The sequence below is a fragment of the Rattus norvegicus genome, chromosome 2, assembly GCF_036323735.1.
Source record: "Rattus norvegicus strain BN/NHsdMcwi chromosome 2, GRCr8, whole genome shotgun sequence".
In the NCBI taxonomy this organism is placed as follows: Eukaryota; Metazoa; Chordata; class Mammalia; order Rodentia; family Muridae; genus Rattus; species Rattus norvegicus.
In genome coordinates this window covers 173,756,714-173,769,338 of record NC_086020.1, presented here as the reverse complement: position 1 = coordinate 173,769,338, position 12,625 = coordinate 173,756,714, and the positions used below count along the sequence as shown (strand labels likewise).

General features: G+C 42.4%; 1 protein-coding gene across 7 annotated transcripts in view; it reads right to left on the bottom strand.

Moving 5' to 3' along the window:
- The window catches only part of Sh3d19 (SH3 domain containing 19), a 159,797-nt gene that overhangs the window by 44,692 nt on the left and 102,480 nt on the right, over window positions 1-12,625 (bottom strand). For all 7 annotated transcript variants that reach the window (XM_006232783.4, XM_215597.11, XM_006232785.5 and 4 more), the window contains one exon: window positions 2,068-2,108. In XM_006232783.4, coding sequence (XP_006232845.1) covers window positions 2,068-2,108 — 41 coding nt within the window. The remainder of the gene's footprint in view (window positions 1-2,067; window positions 2,109-12,625) is intronic.

Sequence of the window (12,625 nt, the reverse complement as noted above, 5' to 3'; positions counted from 1 at the left end):
TTCCTCTCGAAGAGCAGCTCCTAACCACCGTCCTCTCAGCCTCAAGACAACAGATTTATATGAATTGCTATTGACTTTTCCCTGGGATTGTTCAAAGCCATGTTCTTCATGACGTGTGGACGCTTTAAATTCGTACTAAATATTAAAACCTATATTCCTAAACATAGGCTATATTACTCTTAGTGTGGTAATCTCCACCCCAATTCTGAGTAAAACATCTAAAACCCCGTCTTTACTTTTTGTGTAACAGGTAATCCATGTTCTGTTTAAACAAAGGACCTTTTCAGAGACTGTATTTACAAAAGGTTAAAATCCTATACCAGCAGCAAATTATAAAATATCAGCCAAGAGGTAAAGACACAAAATACAAATGTCAAGTTTGGAGGTAAATTCTACTCTGGCACTTCTACCTGTATGTGGAGAAGTGAGCCTATATTTGCAGGCATTTATATAGCCCCCTCCCCTATCTATCATCCATCCATCTATCTATCTATCTATCTATCTATCTATCTATCTATCTATCTATCTATCTATCATCTATCTATCATCTATCTATCTATCATTTATCTATCAATCTACCTATCATCTATCTATCATCTATCTATCTATCATCTATCAATCTATCTATCATCTATCTATCTATCATCTATCATCTATCTATCATCTATCTATCTATCTATCTATCTATCTATCTATCTATCTATCTATCTATCTATCTATCTATCTGCTGAGGTTTTTGAGGCAGGGTTTCTCTGGTTGTCCTCAAACTCACTCTGTAGACCAGGCTGGCCTTGAACTCAGAGACTGCCTACCTCTGCCTCCCGACTGCTGGGATTAAAGGTGTGCACCACCACTGCCAGGCTCCATTTATATAGCTTTTGAAAATTTCATAAAAGAGATTAAATTAACCGAAAAAGACAGGTTTTGATTTTTTTTTTTTTTGGTTCTTTTTTTCGGAGCTGGGGACCGAACCCAGGGCCTTGCGCTTCCTAGGTAAGCGCTCTACCACTGAGCTAAATCCCCAGCCCCGGTTTTGATTTTTTTTTTATTTTTTGTTTTATGTGTATAAGTGTTTTACTTGTATGACTAGTACCATGTGCATGCAGTACCTCTGGAGGCCAGAAGAGGGCATTAGATACACTGGAACTGGAGTAACAGATGGTTGTGCATTCCCATGTGGGTGCTGAGAATTGAACCCAGAGTTTCTTGAAGAATAGCCAGTAATCTTAGCCACTGAGCCATTTCTCTAGACCAGAGTTTAATATTTTAAATTCAGAAGATGGATGTTGTGATGGTTTGCATATGCTTGGCTCAGGGAGTGACACTACTGAGAAGGTGTGGCCTTGTTGGAGGAAGTGTGTCACTGTGGGGTGGGCTTGGAGACCCTCCTCCTAGCTGCCTGAGGATGCTCAGTCTGATCCTGGCTTCCTCTGGATGAAGATGTAGAATTCTCAGCTATTCCTGCACCAGGCCTGCCTGGATGCTGCTATGCTCCTGCCTTGATGATAATGGACTGAACCTCTGAACCTGTAAGCCAGCCCTAATTAAATGTTGCCTTTTATAAGACTTGCCTTGGTCATGGTACCTGGTCACAGCAGTAAAACCTTAACTAAGACAGATATCTCTTACTTTAGAAAAAAAAAAACTACATAAAATTCTATCTGCTTGTTAATAATGCATTGCCAGATTAAGGTTTTTTTTAAGACAGGGTCTTATAATAGCCCAGGCTGGCCTCGAATTCCTTACGTAACCAAGGATGACTGTGAACTCTGGATCCTCCCGTTCCCACTGCCCAAATGCTAGGATTATAGGCATGTCCACCATGCCCAGCTCCAGATTTGTTTTAAGTTGCTCGACTGTATGAGGGAAAAGCATAATTCTGAGATACTGGCTTATCAAGCAATGGCGGTGAAAAACTAAGTGTCAAAAATGCATTATTAACTCTTAGGAGAAGCTATATGTATTGGGTCCGTGGTAGATTCATCATCACGAGCACTGGCTGGGAACCTTAACCATCATTTACAACGACTACAGAGGAAAATACAGAGCAGAAGAAAACAAACTTACATCTCTTGATTACCGCTCTAATGGATGACAGGGGTCCTTGGCTAGAAAAAGAGAGAGAGAAAATGTATTACACATTCATCAATCCTGTGGAGAACAGTTTTTTCACAATGCCAGGTCTTTTTGGGGCATAAGACATTAGTTACTGGTCTCTTTACAGAACAAAAATTAATGAAAAACTTTAAATTGCCTTTTATATTACGATGCCTTAATCATAGAAACCTACAAATTACATCTCCCAGTCAAACTCTGGGCACTCCTCCTAATCAGACAGTATCATTACACGATGCTCACAAGAGCTTTACATAGCTCTCCTACACCCTCACAGCAGCTAACTACATTATCTGAATACCAATTTAACCTAAGGGCCAACAGTTTCTTCTTTAAGTTCAGGCTTTAAAACTCCCCAAACCAACAAAGCAATCTTCCACTTCCTTTGGGTTCTTTCTGTTCAGCAGCTGGCTGCGGTTTCCTGCTGCTGCCTTTGTGCTCTTGGAAAAGTTACAGTCCCTTCTCCAGTGTGCTCATGCACCGGCCAAGATGCGCTAGCTACAAAGTGTTTGATGTTCGTGTTGTTTCTACTCAAATCAAATGATCTTTGGAACATTAAGGGGAAAAAAAGACAACCAGTTTAATGAGAGGATTTAGGGGGAAAAACAACAAAAAATTTGTTTATAACATTCTTTACTTTTTTTCTTAGAGTGTTCTTTAAAAATTATACTTGCTGTGGTGGCTTAAATAAAAATCTCCCCCACCCCCTCATACATTTGAATGATTCATCCCCAGGGCATGGAAATGTTTGAGAGGGATTAGTAGGCGTGTCCTTATTGGAGGAGGTGTGTCCCCAGGGGTGGGCTTTGAGGTTTCAAAAGCCCACATCAGGCCCAGTGTGTGTGTGTGTGTGTGTGTGTGTGTGTGTGTGTGTGTGTGTCTGTCTGTCTGTCTGTCTGTCTGTCTCTGCCTGCTGCCTGTGGATCTGGATGTAATCTCACAATGGTCATGGATTAACCCTTTGAAACTGTAAGCAATCCCCAATTAAATGCTTCCTTTCGTTTTCCTTTTCTAAGAGTTACCTTGGTCATGGTGCCTTTTCACAGCAACCAAGTAACTAAGATACTTAAATTTATGTTATTTCAAAATATACCTGTCTTATAAGCAGGTAACTTCTGGGAACCAGTTTATTTAAAGGTGGGTTCTTTAAGAATAAAATTGCTGTGGTTTAAACATGTCTCCTACAAAGCAAATATCAGAAGCTTAACTCCTATCAACCAATATGGGGAGGACCTGTCTAGAGGAAACCAGGCTGTAAGGGCCCTGCTGTCATCAGACAGACTGGAGTGAATTCACTGCTAGATTTGGCTCCTGTTCACACATGCTCTCTGTCACTTTGTTTTTCACAAAGAAAAAAAGTCCTCTCCAGACCCCAGCTCTTCAGCTGTTGATATCCCAGTTGCCTGAAGAACCAGGAGCTAATAAATCTCTACTCCTTTTAAATGACCCCGTCTATGACATTCTGTTATGGCAGCACAGAATGAACTAAGACAGTGGTTCTCAAAGGGTGGGTCGAGACCCCTTTGCGGGTTGCATATCAGATACTTACATTACGATTCATAACAGTAGCGAACTTATGAAATAGCAACAAAAATAGTTTTATGTTTGGCAACCACTACAACATGTGGAACTGTATTAAAGGGTCACAGCGCTAGGAAGGCTGAGAACCACTGGATTAAGACAATGCAGTATTTCAGAAGGAAGAGAGGCAAGTTCTTGAAGCTCTTTGACAGCAGGAAGCAGGAAATGTTTTAGTACTATTGACTTCTCAGAGAGTTCTTAAAGGCCTTCTATAAAACAATTACCCAAAAAGCAAATTAATAATAAAGTAACGCAGAAGTCACTGCTCTGAGGAGTGAATAGTTGATGCCTGCTGTACTGTGGTTTGGCCAGCAAGTACAGGTGCTTGTTACTAAGGACCCGAGGTGAATCTCCAACCATATGGTCGAAGATTCCCTCATCCACATGTACACCTTGGCACACAGTGCTCATACCCACATCTACACACACACACACACACACACACACACACACACACACACACACACCACACACACCACATATACAACACACACCACACACACCACACACACACACCACATACCACACACACACATACACACCACACACACACACCACATACAACACACGCATACACACACACAACACATATACAACACACATGCAACACACACATACACACACACCACACACCACACACCCACACACACACACCACACCCCCCCCACACCACACACACACACACCACACATACACACACACACACACACACCACACACACACACACACACACACACACACGGACAGGGCGGGGCAAGGGCATAAAAATAAAAAGAACAGGGGCAGGGTAAATAAAAAGAACCGTGGTGGAAAGCGGACATATATGTGTGCAATTTCTCAGTTCACTGGAACTGTATTAAATATTCTGAATGAAATTCAGTAGAAGAAACCCTTTCTTATCACTGTGGCAGAGGAAGGTGTACTGATGGGGTGGACCAGGGGATGTTGTGGTTGAACTGCATCTTCCCCCACAAAGCTGTGTTAGAGATGTTACCTCTGGTGCCTCTGCACACGGCTTATCTCAAATAGGGCCATTACAAATATTACTAGTTAAGATAAAATCACACAGGACACAATCCTGTATGGCTGGATGCTTAGATGACAGAGACACCCAGGGAGAGCTCCATAGGACATTAACGATGCTGCTCAGAGCTGAGAACCAGCAAAGACTACTGGTGACCATGGACACCGGGAAGGCAGGGTGGTACTACCTGTGGGTTTCCGAGGAACACAGGCCTCCCGCCACCACAACTTCAGGAAAACCAGTGGGCTACTACCTTTCTGCCGTCTTAAGTCACCCACCGACTCCACAAAATGAGGGAGATAAACACATTTCTATTGTTTCCAGTCTCCTTTAAATCCTGTGTCTCTGTTGAGCATCCTTGGTTGGAAAATCCAAAATGAAACTTTCGTGCATACTTTTTGCAAACTTTAGGGATAGCTCATAGACAAAATCCACTCAGACACCCCAAAATCTGAAAGACTCCCAAATCCAAAACACTTCTGGTCCTAGGTGTTTCAGATAAAGGACATTCTGAGTTGCTCACAGGACGTGCTAATTCGCTGTACTCCACACCTTGTGGATGCCACATTTCCCGAGAATAGAAATTTGACTGAGTAGCAGCAGCCATGGTCTGCCTCCTCCATCTGTGAAGCTAACAGTGCCTTTGAGAGCCAGTGTTGGCAGCAGCGAATAAAGAGCCAGGCCCAACGTGGGCGGGACCGAAGCCAGCACCACCACTTCTGGTTGGCAAAGCCAACAAGAGGCCGTGACAGAGGATGACACGATCAGGGACTGGTGTGAGGAAATGGGCTGAGGCAGGATGGGAGAGAAGGGAGGAGATTGGTTTCTAGAAACAATAGGTCTCTAGAAAACTGGGAGTGTAGCCAACATGACGTAAAGAAATAAGTCTTTCCAGGACAGAATGCAGAAAATCAGTCATTCTAAGAAGTGAGCCCTTGAGTAAGTGAGGCGTTTAGAGCTCAGAATTATCTACAGTCAAAACAATTGTCTGTTTATTGTGTGTCCATTTGTGTCGTATGGTGAGCTTGTGGAGGTGAGAGGTCAGATGTTGGAGACTGGTTGTCCCCTTCCACCATGGATCTGGTAGGAAGCAGCCTCTGACCCACTGAGCTTTCTCGATGGCCTGGCCCAAACTGCTTTTTATAGTGTTGAACCTGTCATCTTAGCAGGCTGAGCAAGGTTCTACCACTGAGTTATCTGCCCCAATCTATAAATCCCATCCATCCATCCATCCATCCATCCATCCATCCATCCATCCATCATCTATCTATCTATCCATCCATCCATCATATCATCCATCATCTATCTATCTATCTATCTATCTATCTATCTATCTATCTATCCATCCATCATATCCGTCTGTCCATCCACCCAACCATCCATCTCTATCTATCTATCTATCTATCTATCTATCTATCCACCCATCATATCATCTATCTATCTATCTATCTATCTATCTATCTATCTATCTATCTATCTATCTATCTATCTATCTCTACCACACAGTGATTTTATACAATAATATATCTGACTGTGTATAGTGGTCATGCCCACAATCACATTCATACTTAGGAAACTAAGGCAGAAGGACTGTAAACTGGCCAGGCCAGGTCAGAATATATAGTAAACTGAAGGCCAGCCTGGGATGTGGATATTTAACACGTCCCTGAAAACCAATAAACAAGGAGACAAAATGGTTCCATTATGGCATCTTTCTAAGGCACACCACACACTTTGATCATACCGAGTGCCCATTCTCTTCCTTTTGCCCATACTCCAAATTTTATTCCTCGTCCACAGTGAAATAAATATGACCTATTTTTTAATTATATTTCAGAAAAATATAATTACCCGTGATTGTATAAATAGTCTGAATTGCATCCCCCCAAAAAACCCAAGTGAGCTATGGAATTGCTCGTGTTTCTGTTTTGTGTGCTTCTGTTTTATGTGTGTTGGATGGAACCCATATCACCATGTATTAACTTTTGATTTAAAGCAATATATTACATAACAGAGAAAGGGAAGCCCTGTGCTGCAAGTATTCTGCTCCACAGGTATAAAGGGGTAGTGATATCTTAGCCATCTAGATTAATACTGCATCGCAATCTGTTGGGCTGATGTGACACACTGTGAGGAACAGGAGGGTGTGTGATACACTGTGAGGAACAGGAGGGTGTGAGATACACTGTGAGGAACAGGAGGGTGTGTGATACACTGTGAGGAACAGGAGGGTGTGTAGCTGAGCAAAGAGCCTTCAAGTTCTAAGATTTGGATAAGCTTCTCACTTAAGAGGTAGGGGATAAAGCCTAGTAAAGGGGCCCCGGGGTGTGGATTGCAGAGTGCTGCTTAGCGCGAGATTTGATTTCTAGCCCCACCTACATTGGATATGGAAGCACAGACCTGTAACTCTATTACTCTGGAGACAGAGGGAGCTTCAAGCTCACCCTCAGCTACAGAATGAGTCTGAGGCCAACCTGGGTAACATGAAACTCCGTCTTTAAAAGACAAAACAAAGAAAACAAACCGTGATCCAGCTGGAGTGACTTTCCACTCCAGAGGCGCTGACTGCACTCCAGAGACCAACACGTCATACGCTCAACCACGTGCTACCACTGAGCTACGTCTCCAGCCTCAAGGGATGGTGGTTTTGCTAAAAGTAAAAACGCTGACAAAACAAAAAAGACTTTCTAATCTGGGAGTGATGGGCACACTGATAATCCCAGCCCTTGCTGGTGAGTCTGAGGCTAGCCCGAGTTCACAGTGAGTTACCAGTCAGCTCCAGCTACTTGGCAGGCTTGTGCCTCAAAACTAAAAACAAACAAACAAAACAACAAAGTAAAGCAAAACAAAAGCTACACAATCAAACTGAGGTCCTGTGTAATTAAATCTCTGGAATCTAAAAGGGAAAGTTGCATGACCGTTAGGACCAATGACACTCGAGTATGCTGATGTACTCCATGGGTCATACAAAGAATGGAAAGAGCATCAAGGTGGGAGGGGCCATGTTGAGGGGCGGTCTGGGGAAGGGGAATCTGTGGGGAGATATGATTAAGATACAGTGTGTACAGGTATGGAGTTGTTCAAGAATAAGTTGAAATATTCTTTTTTTAGAATGAATATATATTTATTATATATATATGACATGATAGATGAATGTTAAATATATGCTTATGTATATAAACAATATATAAAATATATATTAAGAGGATTTATTAGAATGGTTTACAGGCTGTGGTCCAGCTAGTCCAACAATGGCTGTCCACCAATGGAAGGTACAAGAATCTGGTAATTGTTCAGTCCAGGAAGCTGGAGTTTCAGTCGGTCTTCAGTAGAGAAATATTCTTTAAAAGGATCAATAATACAATACCAAGTTTCATCAGACGTTTTGATATTCATTTTTTCCAAAGATAAACAAAGCACATAAAGGAGCTAATTATGGCTAATTTCAACAAGTTCTGTTCATATGCTACACATCTGTTGGGGGAGCTAGGATAGGCTGGAGAGATGGGTCGTGTCTATGTGTTGACTGGAGCCACATCAATGTCCAGAAAAGGTACAAAACCGACAGCCAGCTAGAGACCTACTTCCACTCCTGTGAGCAGGCCATTCGATTTACTTTCTGTTACTTTTTTGCCTGTAAAATGAATATATGTCCATCTTCTGGTTGGCTCACAAGCCTTAAAGGAAAACAATGGAAAATATATTAGCACAGAGCTGGCACATATTAGATTTAAAATGTTATATTTCCTACCTTATTTTCCAATATTAACATCACTATAGCTCATAATATATGTGGCTGAAATTTTGTTGTTGTTGTTGTTTTTACAATAAAATCTCATGGGTTCTGGGCTGGTCTAATTATGTAGCTGAGGATGACCTTGAATTTCTGATCCTCCTGTCTCTGTAATGCTGGAATTACAGACACGTGTCACTACACCAGGATTATACGGTGCTGTGGACTGAACCCAGGGCTTCATCCATGACGATCAAGCATCTTACCAACCATGCTCCATGCCCAACCAGGCTGAAACTTTCAGAGCTATGGAGTCAGCACCTGCTGGGCTAGCCTAGAGCGACATAATCCTATCTTGAAAATACAAACATTTTGCAAGCCAGTTGGAATTACTGTTCTCCATTTAGCAAATGCTTCGCTTCACAAAGCGTCCTTCTTGTATACCTCATCTCTTAGGGAGTCCAAGCAAAGGAATAGAGCATCAAGAGAACTACAGACTTTTGTGCCATGTCCTTATTCCCATTGTAACCACAGACGGTCCTCTGTTCTGTTAGGTCACCCTCCCAGGCTGTGTTCCACAAAATGGCCATGGAGATCAGTGAGCTCTGTAGGTTTAGTTTCACATCGCTTTAAGTCTATTAAAAAAATTCTATATAAAGTTCAAAGATCACGAGAAATGCTTTCAACTGTTAGAACTACAGAACATTTAAAATTGGAGTGTGCTGCCCTGTCCTTCCTCATATTCTCTCTCTCTCTCTCTCTCTCTCTCTCTCTCAACACATGCATGTCTTGACTTCCTAATTAGATTGCCGGTTTCTCAAGGAGAAAAATAGCTTCTCTCCATTTTCACAGAGCAATTCAGTGGAACTGCATCATGTGCTCGCTGAACTAATGTGAACTTAATCCCACTTGCAGGCAGAAAGAAATATGATTTAACTAGTTCCAGTGACTCCACCCACAACCCACTTAGCACAATGATCTTCAAATTCTGCTTCTGCTGCTGGGTTTGTCCTGTTGGGATCAATAACCAGTTATGCCCTGTCATAGGCACGTCCTGCCCAAAGTGTCTGATTCTAAAAACAGGAACTGGGGCTGGCGATTTAGCTCAGTGGTAGAGCGCTTACCTAGGAAGCGCAAGGCCCTGGGTTCGGTCCCCAGCTCCGGGAAAAAAAAAAGCGCTAAAAACAGGAACTGTTCACTGGGTGCTGGTGACATAAGCTTAAAATCCCAGCCCTGAGGAGGTGAAGTTAGAAGGACGGTGAGTTCAAGGCTGGTCTGGGATATACAGTGAAACCCTGGCTCAAAAACTCAATAAGCTGGGGATATAACTCAGAGGTAGAGCCCGTGTCTCACATGTCCTGAGCCTTGAATCCATTGCCAGAACTGAGGAAAATAAAGAGGTACTTTTCATTCGGACCCTTGCCTTAACAAGCAAGCACATGGCACTCACTGGAGGATTGGCCTCACTGCCAACACTGGTTGGAAGAGTGGCAATGTTGGCCTTATTGCAGGACGGTGCTAAAGGGTTTAAAGACTCCAACATTTAACACTGGCACTCCATCAAACACTTAACTCCAGCGCTGGTAACAGACACGAGAACTTGCATGTCAGCTCACAGAATTCCAGGAGTGACTGCTTTACATCTGATTGTGTTTTTTAGCTGTACACTCTCCGAGCCTCTCTCATTATAAGACCCTAGTAGCTCCCAATAAACAGGGCGACACTGATGTACTGCTAGTTTCAAGCTATGTGTAACATACAGTAACACACCGTGACACGCATGCGATAAAATGTGTCCGGGTCAGGCTTGCTCTATGATGGGGAGCAGGCACAATTCCATTTGCAAAGAAAGGTAGAGCATAATGTCCAGTCAGCCAGAGACAGGTGGCACTTGTTGTAATACGGGCGGTATGACCTCTGACCTCTCCAAATGTGGACACAGAAGGAACTATGAGTCTGATGTTTGTGTTCAACAAACACCACAGAGTGGGCCAAAGAACCCAGTAACTGAAACAAACCTTTTCTGGGGGGTTAGTTACCTTTCTCCTTCAGCTAACCTAGCCTAATTGTTAATAAGTTTCTATAAAAAAGCCTAAAAGGGTGTGTGTGTGTGTGAGTGTGTGTGTGAGTGTGTGTGTGTGTGTGTGTGTGTGTGTGAGTGTGTGTGTGTGTGTGTGTGTGTGTGCAATGGTGGAATGTGTACTTAGTGTGCAGAAGGGTTCCAGCCTCAGCATCAGAAAAGGAGAAAAAAGAAAGAAAACCTCAGAAGAAAGCTAAAATCCAACCCCCTCCTCTTCAGGTATGTAGCAGTGTGAGAGAATTTAATCTTATGGTAAGGATTTATTTATTGGTAAAAGGCATAAAAAGGACAACAAAATTTTAAAAGATTATTGTATTAGGGGAATCGAAGGAGAATATTAGACAATATATGGTAGTTTCCTTTTGGCTTATTAGCTTATAACTGCCCCATATCCTTCTCTCCTTACCTCCCCTCAAAGCAAAACAACATCAACAACAAAAAAACCAAACAAACAAACAAACAAACAAAAAACCCCAACAACTGGATATTTAATTGTTAGGGTATTGGGAGTAAATTTTAAATTTCAACCAAGAAAATGTACAGCCGTGCTAACCAAGACATTACACTAGGTACCAAAGCCACCTGCCCCACAAGGACATCCTTTAGTGAGACCCTGACAGACAAGAGAAGACCTTCTAATTTGTATTTCCATTTTCTTCAAAGCAAAACTTAGAACTGGCTTAAAATTTCAACCTAATTTTTACCATGCATCTGAGATATAGTCTGCATACTATTTCCTCTACCAGACCATAAACTCTTTCTCAAGCCATAGATACACACACACACACCATATACACACACACACATATATATATACATACACACATATACAGCTGTATATTCTAACATAAACAATATGTTGATATGATGTTGCCCCAAAACCTTAAATTAAAATATATTACAGCAAGCTTTTTATAAAAATTCTTTACATATTAAATCCCACAACAACAGGACCTCCTATTTAACAGACCTCATGGAGATGGACTCAAGTTACACCCTAGAGGTTGTGAAAAGAACTTTAAACAATCATAAGAGAAACACTGTCCCCTGATAGCTGTCACTCTGCTTTAATAAGTAATGGTGTGTCACACACCCTTTAGCACTTCTCTGTGGATCTCAGGGGAAACCAACTTCTGTGGTAGACAGGAAAGTCCTGCCTACCCAGAGAAACCGGGGGGGGGGGGCAGTAGAACCAGGAGTAGTCGTGTGGTCAGAATAAAAAACAAAAAAATATTAAAGGCAGATGTTTCTTTCATTACAGTCTATACCTAAAGTCCTACCATTTCTACAGAAAATATAAACAGCAGGAATAAGCACCCCCCCTTTGTTTGTTTTTTGTTGTTTTTGTTTGTTTAATAAGGATTAGCTCTGTTCCTTTACAGACACCGAAAAGTCAAAGCAACTCATGCAGATATCTATATCTGATTGGCAGACTATTTCAATTTTAGACCATGTTAAAGAGATGGGGATGGGGCTGAGGAACTGGCTCAACAGCTAAGAGCATTGGCCTCAATTCCAGAGGAATGAAGATCGATTCCTGCACCCCCATGGTGCTCACAAGCATCTATAACTCCAGTCCCCGAGACCCAATGCCCTCTCCTGGCCTCTGTGGGCATTGCATGCACATGGTATGCAGACAAATATGTACAGAGCGCCCAGACATATTTAAAAGGGAAAATAAAATTGAAAAAGGGATGTGAAGGGCTGAAGATTACTCCAGGGTTGGAGCCCTTGATGAGTAAGCATCAAGCGCAGGACCAGCGTGCCGACCTCAGGAACTGACACAAATGTGTGGTGCACGTGGCACCCCACTTGTAATCCCAGGGCTCCAAGGCGGGTGGGACTCCCTGAGCAAGCTATACTAGCTATGAATGACCTAGGGGTTCGATTGAGAGGCCCTGCCTCTGTGAATAGGGTGGAAAGTGACTGAGGAAGACTCCAGACTTCAATACGTAGACCCACTACTGTGTGAGAACACCCCTTATCACACGTGTGCCCAAACACACATGTACACACCTATACACCACACAAACACACACATACGTGTGAAAAGGAAGATAATAGAAGAAAGTAAGAAGAATGAGAGGAAGAG